General features: G+C 39.5%; 1 protein-coding gene across 11 annotated transcripts in view; it reads right to left on the bottom strand.

The window, feature by feature from the left end:
* LDB2 (LIM domain binding 2) overlaps positions 1–12532 on the bottom strand; it is a 212149-nt gene that overhangs the window by 52501 nt on the left and 147116 nt on the right. For all 11 annotated transcript variants that reach the window (XM_059845115.1, XM_059845118.1, XM_059845114.1 and 8 more), the window contains one exon: positions 49–221. In XM_059845115.1, the coding sequence (XP_059701098.1) occupies positions 49–221 (173 nt within the window). The remainder of the gene's footprint in view (positions 1–48; positions 222–12532) is intronic.

Here is a 12532-nt window from a genome sequence, read left to right as displayed (position 1 = left end):
AAGAAAACCAAAAACCAACAACATGCTTTATTGAGTCTTCCCTGTTACCTTGGTAAACATGGGTTTTCCATGCTGAGTGACCATGGTGCATTGATCACAGTCCACTGTGATGGATGAGTTGTGGTATGACTCTTTTGAGTGCTTGAGAATGTAATACAGGTCTGTTACACCTCCTTCAAAGACAGTGCTAAAATAACGAGGAATGAGGGTTCTTCCAATTGCTGTGAGGAAAATACAAAGCAGAATTCAGCAAATGCTCTAGGTTATAAAATCTCAAACCATTTGCTAACAGCACACGAATAATTTTAAGTACAATGAAATCAAACTTTCATTTAATGAATATAATACTTGTTCTCTCCCTTTTGTATAGACAAAGTTGTGCCTGCTCCCACTGAAATCAATGAAAATGGCTGACTCTATTCAGAGGGAGTGGGCTCATCATATTTAATCTTTTTACACTGATGGCAAGTTAGAGTCACTCTTAAAACCATCTGCAAGGTTTTTTTTTGTCCCAAAGTAATTATTACACAAAACCCCACATGATGTCAATTCAAAGCTGAATATTACCCATAAGTATAAATACAAGTGGTGAGTGTTGACAGAAATATACTTCTACACCCAAAAAAGTAAAGCACTTTTATATAAGGGGGTTGTGTACACATATATGGGTTTTTGTGTGTGGGCACGAGTATATTTCTATATACCCACCCATACATGTGCACACACACACATGCACATGCACTCTTGATTCAACAGGAGGGCTGCTACTGAGAAATCAGAGTATTGGGGGTCAAAGGAGGACCTGGGAATGGAAAACTAGAATGTTATACGTATATGACAACCCACAGATCTATCTGAGATCTCTCTTTAGACCAGTGTTTCTGTCATAGGCTCAAAAGTCTGAGCAGACACCTGGACTCCCTTACATGCACCCTTAAACCCCAAACTATGGACAGAAGGTACCCAATTCAGAATTATTTAGTCAGGCAAAACTCACTGAAGTCGCATCTCTCACTTCACTAGTAGTTTTAGGTAAGTTTTGCAAGGTCTAATTACAAAAATGTAGTAGTGAGAGTGAGATTCCCAGGGTGCTTCAGATGCACAAACTAGCAGCAGCACTGACATCAAAGGCAATTATCTCATATGCAACTGATGCTTTCCATCTCCTCCTTTACAGATAAATTTGAATGTAACCACAAGCCTGGTATAAGAGAACATTTCAGTTTATAATAGATGGATACTTCCATACCAAATGACTCATTGCTTTGCAAGCATTAATCAATCCACAGTAATTTTGAGTGGTGGATACATAAAAATTGCCTTCATTTTACAGGGAAAAACCAAGCAATCTAAATGGTCTCTTGGAAGAATGAGGTAGAAAAGTCACCATCCACAGGCGAGATTAGAGTTTATTAGTTCCTAATTCTAATTTTTCTATTAGGACTATGTGGTGTCTCATGCCTCCCTCATTTGCTGTATACTTTTGAGCGTGATTTCTAAAAAAACTATTTTCATAGAAATTTTGCCAGCATATGAACAAAGGCTCCTGAACCTACAAATGCATTTGCAAATGGGTGTTGCAAATTAAAAAATAGGGAATATTCACAGTAGTTCTGTGAATACTGTTTTTGTTCTGTGCACTGCAATGTGAAATATTGAATAGGCAGTCATAATGCATATTGTGTAATGAAAATATGCAAATAGAGAAAATTAGGACTTGTAAAAGATTTTGCTGTAATATCACATATCAATGTAGTTTAATGTACAAAAATATACCACACTCTCTTGAAGTGGCTGACAATTCAGTGGATATTTTGAAAGACTGTTGTACAACTGTAGATCCTAAAAAACCCCACCCAGTAACCACACATATAATAATTTTTACAGTTTTTTAATTTAATTTAGAAAAACTGAAGTCCAACATATTAGCATAGGATTTAATTCATGGTTTAACTCAAATTTCTTCATGTTGGTGTGGTATACAGTAAAAAGTGAAATTTACCCATCAAGTTAATTTCTTGCTCCCCTAAGGCTAATTAGTGCAAATTAAATTTCCTGCTAATCATCTTAAGCAGCAAATGGGTGATATGAAAATCCAGCATTCCTACTGATTGTGATAAACCTCTATTCATGTGACTTTTGCACTGCATAAATATCTTAAAACTATTAAACTGCAGTTTATAGACTGTTCCCAAAGTAGCGTGGTCATGTGGTGTTGCTTTTTGCCCTGTATTTACAGCTGTAACATATTAAACAAGGCTAGAAATACATTAAATAATTTATTCTTATTAATAGTAAGCATTTTTAATAAAAGTTATTTCCTGGTAAGTGTTATCTATGCTTGCCACAGGGATATGCTACTGTTGAGAACAAAGTGGGAGACCAAAAGGATGAAGATGAATAGAGGTGCAGACAAGGATGTGCTCCATGGAACCTTATTTTCCATGACAGACTCACGTGCAGACCCTGTCAGTCTGCAGAACTGAAAATAACTGATGCAAATATCCAGGGTGATTGTTTATAGCTAAATATTCAGCTCCAGAAGAAACAGTAAAGGAAACCTGTGTTGATGAGCAGACCTCTGGTCAGCTTTACCACCAAAGACTGAAGCATGTTCAAGGCTTTGGTTCTCTTCCCGAAGCACTCAATGGCTTAAAATGATAATTTCATTTCTAGGATAAACATGAAACTCTACAGCTGCTAGCAATGGTTTTTGTGCAGGAGATGGAATATCCAAGAAAAAAAAAAAAGGCTGTGGAATAACTCTTATGAGGTCTAGAGATCATCCCAAACTTTGTGCACTTTTTAGTGTAAAGGACTATTCCTTGAATTTTTCTCTTCCAAGACATAATTGTGTAGATGAGCATGCAAGCACATATGGGTGTGCACTGCCTGCCCTGCTGCATGCATACATACAATGCTTTCCTGAGAAAAAGAATGGGAACATGGCAATGGTGCTTTTCTCTCCCTACTTGCAGTAGATGAATGTGCTCACATGTGGATACACACACTCAACCTCTGCCTGCTGCTGTACATGTCAACAAGATTTCAGCAATACCATGTATCTTCTGCTAGAGATAGCAGAATACTTTCTGGGAGGACCCCAAACAATGTGAAGGCAGAGCTATAGAACAACTGGATAATTGTGGCCACTTCAGGATGTGGTCCAGGCACCCTTATGCCAGTGAAATGAACTCATCTCTTGCAGAGCACAGAGCAAGCTGTGCTAGCCTGGCCTTGGGTTTGCAAATCCCCAGTGCCAGTCACAGCAATAATGGAAAGTATAGTCTATAGCACATCCAATAGCTGAATGAAGCTTTATTGGAATTCCTTAATATTTTAGAGCTTGGCTTTTACTCCACAGAATACATGTTGAAGAATGTGTGTCTGTGCATGGTTTTGTAGGGCTCCTCCCTCTCACACCACTCTTCCCTAAAGGAGCATCATATGGAGCCTTCAGAGCTAGCATATAGATCTTAGCTAAAGGAGCTCTGAGCTGAGAATTTGCAGAAGCAGTTTGTGTATGGAGAAGTTTTTGTAATTTCCTTTCTCAATGTCAGGGCTTCATTCTTTCTCCAGTCTTTTTCCTCACCCACCCACATGATCCAGTCCTCTGTTTTCTCAGCTTATGGTTGGTTGCTTATCTTCCAAGCTCACTGTTCAACTCCCAGTATCTCCTTGTCTTCTTCCTCTCCTGAAATGATGCTTCTTTTTCTTTGTCTCAAGGAAACTCAATAACCTACCTTAAATCTTCATGATTTTTTTCCATTCTTCTTAATTAAGAAGGCCTAGTTATTTAGTCTCAGTTTCCTCATTTTCCTCCACACTGCCCAAAATGCCAACTTCACACACACTTTTCAGTGCCCTTCCTACCCAGCCAGGCTTCCACAGCTGCCTTTCCCAGCCTCCCTGCCTTAGCAGCCTAAGCTCTCCTTCTGGATCTTGACTTTGTGGGTTACCCCCACCACATTCTCTCTCTGCACTTTTTCCACTGTGTCTCCTTGTAACAGCAGATTCTTTCTCCAAATTAATCCCATCTTCCCTTGCTTCCTTCAGCTTCTCATCAGCAAGAGACCAGTCAAAAGGACCTCTTTCCTCTGTGTACCCTCAGCCAGCCAAACATGTCCTCACTCCCTGTATTTCTCTCATTGACTCCCAACTCCCCCTTACTCAGTCATCTTCTATCTTCTCCTTTCATCTCCCAGTTCCTACTTCTCTCTTCTCTATCATATCAATGGCATCTGGTCCTGATTTTTACCCTCCTTTTTCTCCCCCTCCTCTTCCCTTTCCTTTCCTCTACACTCAGGTCAAGTTTCTTCCTTCTTAGGCCACCTGGATCCCAGGCACATCTGGCAGCAGTGTAGGAGAAAGTGTTTCCTGCTGTTGCATGCACCTGGCTGAGCCTGCCCTGTGGGTTTTGTAATGGAAATGACCAATGACCATGATTCCACATAGCCCTGACCTGCAAAATATCAAGTTACTCCATGTAGTTGGCATGTGGATGCCCCACTGAGCTATGTTCCTGGGAAGGGAAACCTTGGAAATTGTAGCTCCCAAACTCTTGCAAAGCCTGCACTGAATACCTGAGAACCTGAATACCTTTATTTTTCCCCAAATATGTAGAAATCTGTGAAATTCAGTCAGATTTCCACAAAGAGGACAAAGGGATACACCTACCACAAAGGTGAGCAACCCTACTCCAAAGCCTACAGATTTTTAAACATTAAAAAACAAACTTGCAATATTTTCGTAACATGGAAAAAATACCTTCATCTATACAAATAATAACAGACTTTTATGTCCCATTACCCAGAAAAGACCATTTAATAGTGTGAAATGTGACACCCCACATTGCAAGGTACTGAATATACTAGAAGGAAAAATCACCTGCTCCTCAGCATTCAGGCATTAATTCCAGATCACTGGAATGCTGCTTTACATCATCATTTTGTCCTGGGCAGCATTCCTCCCTAGCTGAAGGAGGATTTCTTATGACAAATGGTCACTGCCACTTAATCTTTTCTTGATTTTGCTAGCAGTTGGCCAGATATAAAAGCAAAGTGACAAAGATCAGCTGGATGTAGCAACAAGAAATAGTTTTTTATTTGAAAATATCTATAAGAAAGGTATATCAGAAATGAATATTTTGCACAAGTAAAGAATTCTGTCATCCAGTGGCATCATGTAACATTAGCTTATGTTGTAGTGTGACAGCTTGGCTAAATGTGATTCCATGTAACTTTTCCATGAATCAGAGACAAAAAAGTAATCTTAAATTGAAGTAAGATAGATTTGTGACACGCTCCCCTCCCCACCCCCCAAATATGAGTGGTCCAGAAATCAATTAATTCAATCTACGAACATAGGCAAGAAGCTTTATAGGTCAGTAACAGTTATATTATATATAATTCCTCAAGTATCACCCATGGGGAGTTCCAAAGAATAGAACGAAACCACCTGACATATTAAACAGCCCAAGGCCTGCCTCTCAAGGAGGGATGCACTGAGGTCACACTCCTGCTTTGTGGCCTGACCATGCAACAATGATGATTAGGATGTCCCTCTCTCGCCCTGTTTCTTTAGCTTATTTTCCCTTTTAAAGATGTTTGCCTGAGCACAAAACACTTAGTTCTGTTAGGAATATGTTTAACTCTAGAATTATTATTCTATCCCAAACTGAGCCAAAAAGTCCAATGATCTCCAGATGGGATTATCCATAACTTGTGCAGTTCAGGGTTTTTCCAAGCCTCAGATGAGCTATGGGTAGAAAGCCAGCTGAAAAAATAGTTTACAATATAATTTTGGTTCCACCACACAATGTGGTGGTGATGGTACTGTTGAATGGTTGGGTTTTTTCTTTTTCCCCAAGGAAGATCTGAGTAAATTAGAAAGTAAACATGTTTTTTCTAGTTCACAGGAAACTGGTATTATTTGTGGGACAGGAATAGTAGAACATTTCCTCCCTTTGTGTGCCAGATATAGGCTGTCAAAATCTCAGTGCCCCCTCTACAAAATGAAGGTTCATGGCCTCTTTGCAGAAGCAGGGCTTGATAGCAAACCCTCCCTGCTCACTGCACTGCTCATGTGTTGCATTTACAGTAGAAGCTCTCAGGATCAGACATTTGGATTTAGCATATATACCATGTAAAATAACTGCCAAGTTGGTGTAGCAAAGAACAATGGAAGTGTTAATCAGTAAAATAAAAATATTGGTTTTATTGCTTTCAGGCTGGTTTTTGCAGCTTGAGTCCTGTCAAGTCCTCTGTCTTTAATTAAAGCTAGGTTATAAAATAAGTAATAAAACAGAAACAAATAAACCCAAAAAATATAAAAGATAAAAAGCCCTTAGAAGTTCCACAGAATCAGCAACAGAATGAAAAAAACACCCTCTGCCTATAGCTCAAAAGAGCTCTGGAAGCTCTGGTGCAGTCTGCAGCTGATTATCTCATCAACATGCTATAGATGGGCTTGAGGAACTCTGCTGGTTGGGGCTGTGGGGTTTTTTTTGGCAAAATGCTGAGCTGTCCCATAAAGCTCTAGGCAGACTATGAGAGTCTCTTGCTTGAGAGATTATCACAGTTGGATCTCAGTAATTAAATGGAGATGTAACTAACTCTCCTCAGCCAGATGCCGGGACTAGGGAAGCCAGGAGACAACAGCCCATTGATTGCAAATGAACCTTTCTGGGCACTGCAAAAGAGAGCATGAGCTTTCTGTTAATTGTTAAATGACATCTGTGGGCACAGCCAACTAACATCTGCATGGGCCAGGGCTTGGCATGTTCATTTACATGTGTTTCTGTAACTGAAGTAAACACACCAGTACACACAGAGCGGAACTTCATGGAGTTCCATAGTGGTGGCACTGCTGTTGCTCTGCCTACACTTCAATTTGCTCAAAAGTGTCCCAGTGAAAGAGCACATCAGTGTTCTCTCCCAGACACAGTCCATCTGGGATGTGCAGGGAGGAATCCCACTCTGAAGCTGGGCAACAGCAAATCTCCAGCTCTAGAAGAGCTGCAAGGCAGGATGCTCATGGGACTGCTCCTCCACCTCTGTAACACCTTATCTGCTGAGTGGATTCAGATCCAAACAACACAAATCTGTCAATTCCTAGGAAAAGCTACTGTCAGATTTGATAGTGTGGCACAGAAGGCATGAAAAGGCAGTCTAATAAGTCCAAATTCTGTCTCAGAGACATGTGGGCCATGTTGATTAAACCACCCACATGTATCCAAGGCAGAATCTGGCACACACAGACCTGTCCTTTTTTAATCCCTATCTAGTGTGTAAGATTGGGCTTCTATTATGTAGATTGCTTTTAGAATAAAAATTAGAATGTATGACTAATTTCCACTAACAGAAATTTCTGATCATTTATACTAATTAAATATTAAGTAAAAGTATGATGTAAAATCTATACAATAGTAATAAGGATAACACTATATTAGAGTACATTAGTGTACTTTTAATAGTATTATACTAGTAATATGCTACATTCCAAAAACATCTGCATAATCTACACACATTATAAATTTTAAACACCCTGAAATTTGGAAGAGAGTAGAAATAGTACCTCCATATTTCAAAAGCACACATTTTGAGGAGTAAAAGTAGCATATTACATATATATTCTTCCCACGTATTTAAAAATACGTTTTTATTTTTAATTATCTACACAGCACTTTCTGGATATTGTGGAAAACTAATGTTTCAAACCAATTTGCCTTTGTTCTCAATTTTTTGTCAAGATTACAAAGTGGGAAGTGTAACATGGATTCAGTATTGTTACTGAGTGAATTGAATCCTTCCCACAGAAGCAGAACCCAATGGTTTTGTTTAGATCCATTTCACTTTCACTTCCATGGTACCTATCTGCAGTATCTTATTTATTTATATCAACAACATTGCCTACAGTTAAAGGCTATAACCCAAAATATTAAAGCTTATAAAGTTGCAAATGTATAGATTTTTTTCTTTCCAATTCCTTCTAGCCCGTGTAATTCAATCATTGTGTTAGATGTGACTGTGCCTTTTCTCCAGTATTTTCTAACAACATTTTACCCTGGTGAGGATTTGTGTGTAAAATTTGATTCACTTGACAGTGTATTTCCTTTTCTTGAAAGTGTGTAACCAGCACTTCAATCCTCTAAAACACACTTGAGTCAAGAGCAAGTAACAGAAACTATGACAATGAGACCTCAGCTTTATTCCCTGCACCTTATGACCCTTATTCTCAATTGACATATAATCTGCAACTCAGTCTTAAATCCTTCATTCCTCTGGAGACAATATTTCACTATAATTCATTTTGGTAAAAACATTAAGAAAAGAACTATAAAATCCCCTGTATGTCTCAGCACAAAGCTAAACTGCATGAAAGTAATTTTTAATTAAGGTTTGTTGTAGGCCACCCTACAACAAAATATCCTCCCAAACCTTTTCTTATTACACTGGAAGCTGAACACCAGTCTTTAAAGAACTGCTCAGTACAAAATTCATTTATCACATCTTGAGTATTTCAGCCTCAAGCTAAGAGAATCTAGACCAGGGAATGTAGAGAGCAAGCAGCAGAGTCCAAGATCCCTTTCACAGGATAGCACCTGGACTTGGAGAGCACCTCTGGAAATCATCCCACCCTCCACTCAGAGAAGGAGCATCTGCAGAGGCTTGTCTAGGGCTGTGTCCAATTGGGCTTTGAGTGCCTCCAAAGATGAAGCCTTCACAACCTCTCTGGGTAACTTGTGCAAGTGTTTGACCACCTTTGAAAGAAAACAGGTTTTGTTGTGTTTAAATGGAGTTTTGTGTGCTGCACTTTGTGTTTACTGCCTCTTGCATTACACTCCACAATACTGAAAAGCCTGATTCTATATTATTTTCTCTGCCTCCATCATATATTTACACACATTATGGGCTTCTCCAGGCTGCAGAGTCTCAACTCTCTCAGCCACTTCTCAGTTTGCAAATCCTCCAAGCCCTTAATCATATTCACGTCTCGTTTCTGGACTCACTCCAGTATATCCATGTCTTGCTTCTAAATGGTGAGTCCAAACTGAATGTCCTACACCAGATCTGTCTCTCCAGTGCTGAGGGAAAGATCACCTCCACCCCCTCCCTCAAACTCTGCCTATCAGCCCAGGAAGCTGTTGGTTTCCTTGCTGCAGTGGCACATTGCTGGCTCGCAGTCAACTTCAACTCTCCTCTCCTTTCCTGCAGGTCTCATAACCAGTGTCTCAAGCTGAAGCACAAATAGCAGAGCACCAGCCCTGCACAGTTCTGTACCAGCTTCAAGCTTTAATTTTTTTTCTCTGTATCCATTGACAACACTAATAACTTAGGGAGCCTGCTACTTGATCCTAAAATGAAAACTCAGAGCCCGCACAATTTATTGTTTAAATAACTGAATTAGATTTCTAATAGTACAGAGCAGACCAGACCCTTACATGACATAAAAAAATTCAGAATTTGTCATGGCAGGCAGATTTATCAGGAAGCATACAGTCTAATTTTTTTAGGCTGGAGGTGAGAAATGGGTGGGTTACCCATATTCTTGCTCCACAGACAAAAAGATATACCTCAGATTAGGAAGCTCCAGTTTTAACTCTAAAACTTCCATGTCTTATAAATCAAAACCATCACTCCCATGATGAAAATGTAGAAAAGAGAGTATTTGTCTTTGCATAAAAATTCTACACTCTGAATGCAAATAAAGCCAGAACAAAGTGTTTGCCTGTATACAGCTACTCACACGACTGTCTCTGCTAATCATTCAGTTTGGAGAAAGAGTAGTTCAGTTAACTTTGTTCAACAACTGCAAAGAAGAAAGTTTTAAAAGCTAACCAAAGAGGTTATTCACAGCTGTATGACAAACCACTGTCAAAACATAACAAACTCCAACCAAACTCAAGCAGAAAATGACAAAATGTAAGATTGTAAAAATGATGGAAATTGTGCAGGACAGGCATTTTAGATGAACAAATGCAATCTGTACCAGGATAAAGGACCAACACAGCAGAGAAAATGATACCCAGAAAAGTTGTCTCTAGAAATAAAGGCAAAACCATAAAAATTCAAATGACAGGACACCAAAAGGAAGGGACAAAAACCAGGGAAACCATCCAGTTGTATTAAATCAAGCGCACCCCTGACCTCTGACTTCATCTGACCTAGCAGAATGCTAAACATGGCATGAAAAAAAAAAAGAATTATGTAAAAACATAAGCAAAATGATGTTAAGATAAAGTGATATTAGCCATACCCTCATATACTGCCACAATCCTTTTAGGCAGGTACCCAAGCTGGTCTGAACCAGAACCTAGACAGAAACCTCAAAACCAAAGCTTGGGTGCTGCAGAACAAAGGTGTCTGCCTTTCTGTGGTGTGTCCATGCTGGTGGTGGGTTAAGTGACCAGCCCACATATTGCACAGCCATTGACTTGATTCACCTTTTATTGGTCTAAATCAAACAGTTCAATGAAAATTAGGCAATTCTCTACAACCCCACCAATTACCACCTGCTAAGAACTTGGTTGTTATGCTGGGGATCTCCCCTCCCTTTCCCCATCCTATCCCCAAATTGTATAAATATTCCAATTATTGCTACAAAAGCACATGGGAAGATCTGTAGTGCTATATTTTCTGGAGTGAATTTTTTCTGGAGACAGATGTCTACAAATATAATTCTACCAGTTCCTCATGTCCAGTGTGTCCTCTGAGCCACATTGAGATGGGAAGCTGAGGCAGGAGAAAAAGTCTTACATGTATTCTAGAAATACTGTTAAACATGTGCAGTCTATATAAGGGAAGACTGAACAACTGAGAAAGTACTGATCTGAAAAATGCACTTTCACCCTTAGAAATGTTGGAAGAGAAGCTGTGAGTGACTGAGACAGAGTACCATGTGTACCATGTGTAGTGGAGGACCTTTCCACCTCTAAAGTTCTTGATTTTCTTCCAGGCAAAATCAGCAACATCAGGCACCTTCAATTAGCTGCAACTATGATAAATTCTATTTTTGGGTTCAGTCCAGTTTGTATCTGCCAGAATAACACCTCATGTCATCACCACCATGCCCGATGAAAAGCCTGGGGACACCGCTCATGATGTGAAGTCTGAGGACAAGCACAGGCAGCTGGGACCTCAGAGGGTTTAGCTCAAACAGAATTCACTTTTCTTCTTGGATGCTTTCTTCAGCTCTCCACAAGCTCCCTTCCACTGAGAGGCAGCAATACCAGTACTTACGGCAGCTAGTTTAAGTATTCAAAGCTATTCTTCACTGTGGTTGGGGCAGTGCAAACATAGCCATGGATATTTCTGTAAAGCATATTGTAGGCAGACACCAACATGGAGTAACCCCAAAGCTACATGTTTGTATAGCTCAGCATCATGTCTGAGGAAGCCATTCCTGTAAGAAGGAGCTCTGAGAGCTCCTATATTGGTTTGGGCTCTGAGACATGAAAAAGGCCACACAGCAACTGGTCAGCTTGGTTGTGGGGGAAAATAGGCTCATACAGGCATTTGCCCCACAGGAGCAGCTGACCTCCTCAATGCTGTAAGAATTCTTTTCCTGGCAAGACTGAAACCCACAGTCTGGCCATGTGAAGGAAAAAGACATCCTTTCCCCGAACACAGGACTTAGTGCTCAACCACTGTCAGTCAAGCATCACAGCATGGTCCACATTCAGGTGAAAAATATCAGAGGCGAAATGGGTTGATACGTGCATCAAAGAGGAGATAACGTAGTGGGGAGTGTGTCTGGAGAACTGGTGGGAGGTGAGGGGTTACAGTAACATGATAAAAGATATACATGGCATTCTCAAAATCCTCAAACTGCACTGAGCACATGTGGATTGATAACCAGCATGATTTTTCTGGTAATGTTATGCTGCAGATGTATGAACAATATCTCACCAGTGGATAATATCAGCTGTCGGTTATATACATGTTTTATAACAACCAGAACACTCTTTTTCAAAAAGCTGTTGGAGGTTGGCTTTGATTTTTTTTTTTTTTTTTTCAGCAGAAAAGCTTGCTTTCCCACTCTCTTTCTCTTTCAAGCTCATGGAAGCTAACTGCAGAGAAAGTAAAATTGGGATTGAATACAGTGGACAAGATAATTAGAAAACTAGCCTACTATTTAAAAATGTTTTGTTGGTTTTAAAAGTGTGTCTTGTTTATTACCCTTAAAATGAAGGTAAGTGCCCTGTGTTCACTTATACAAATCAGATGTCTGACAAAATAACATGAAATAATAAAGAAGCAGTTTCAGAAAAGGGCAAGCAATGTAGCAGGTTTATAAGCTTCAGTCAGAACACACATTATATGTAGTTTTTAATAAAATTTTATGCAAGCAATGTGAAATCCTCTTAACTTGAAAAAGGTATCAGTAATAAGTACTACAAGAAATCTGTGTTGAAGTTGAAGCAACTACCTTTTAGCTGTATGATACATTTTTTCACATTTCTTAGAGTCATTATATTATCTTCTTGGAACAGTTTTTCTGCAATGACTCACTGTGGTTTCTGGAACTACCT

Source organism: Haemorhous mexicanus, chromosome 4 (assembly GCF_027477595.1).
Source record: "Haemorhous mexicanus isolate bHaeMex1 chromosome 4, bHaeMex1.pri, whole genome shotgun sequence".
NCBI lineage: Eukaryota > Metazoa > Chordata > Aves > Passeriformes > Fringillidae > Haemorhous > Haemorhous mexicanus.
Note: the sequence above shows the minus strand (reverse complement) of the source record. Positions and strands in the feature narration are given on the sequence as shown.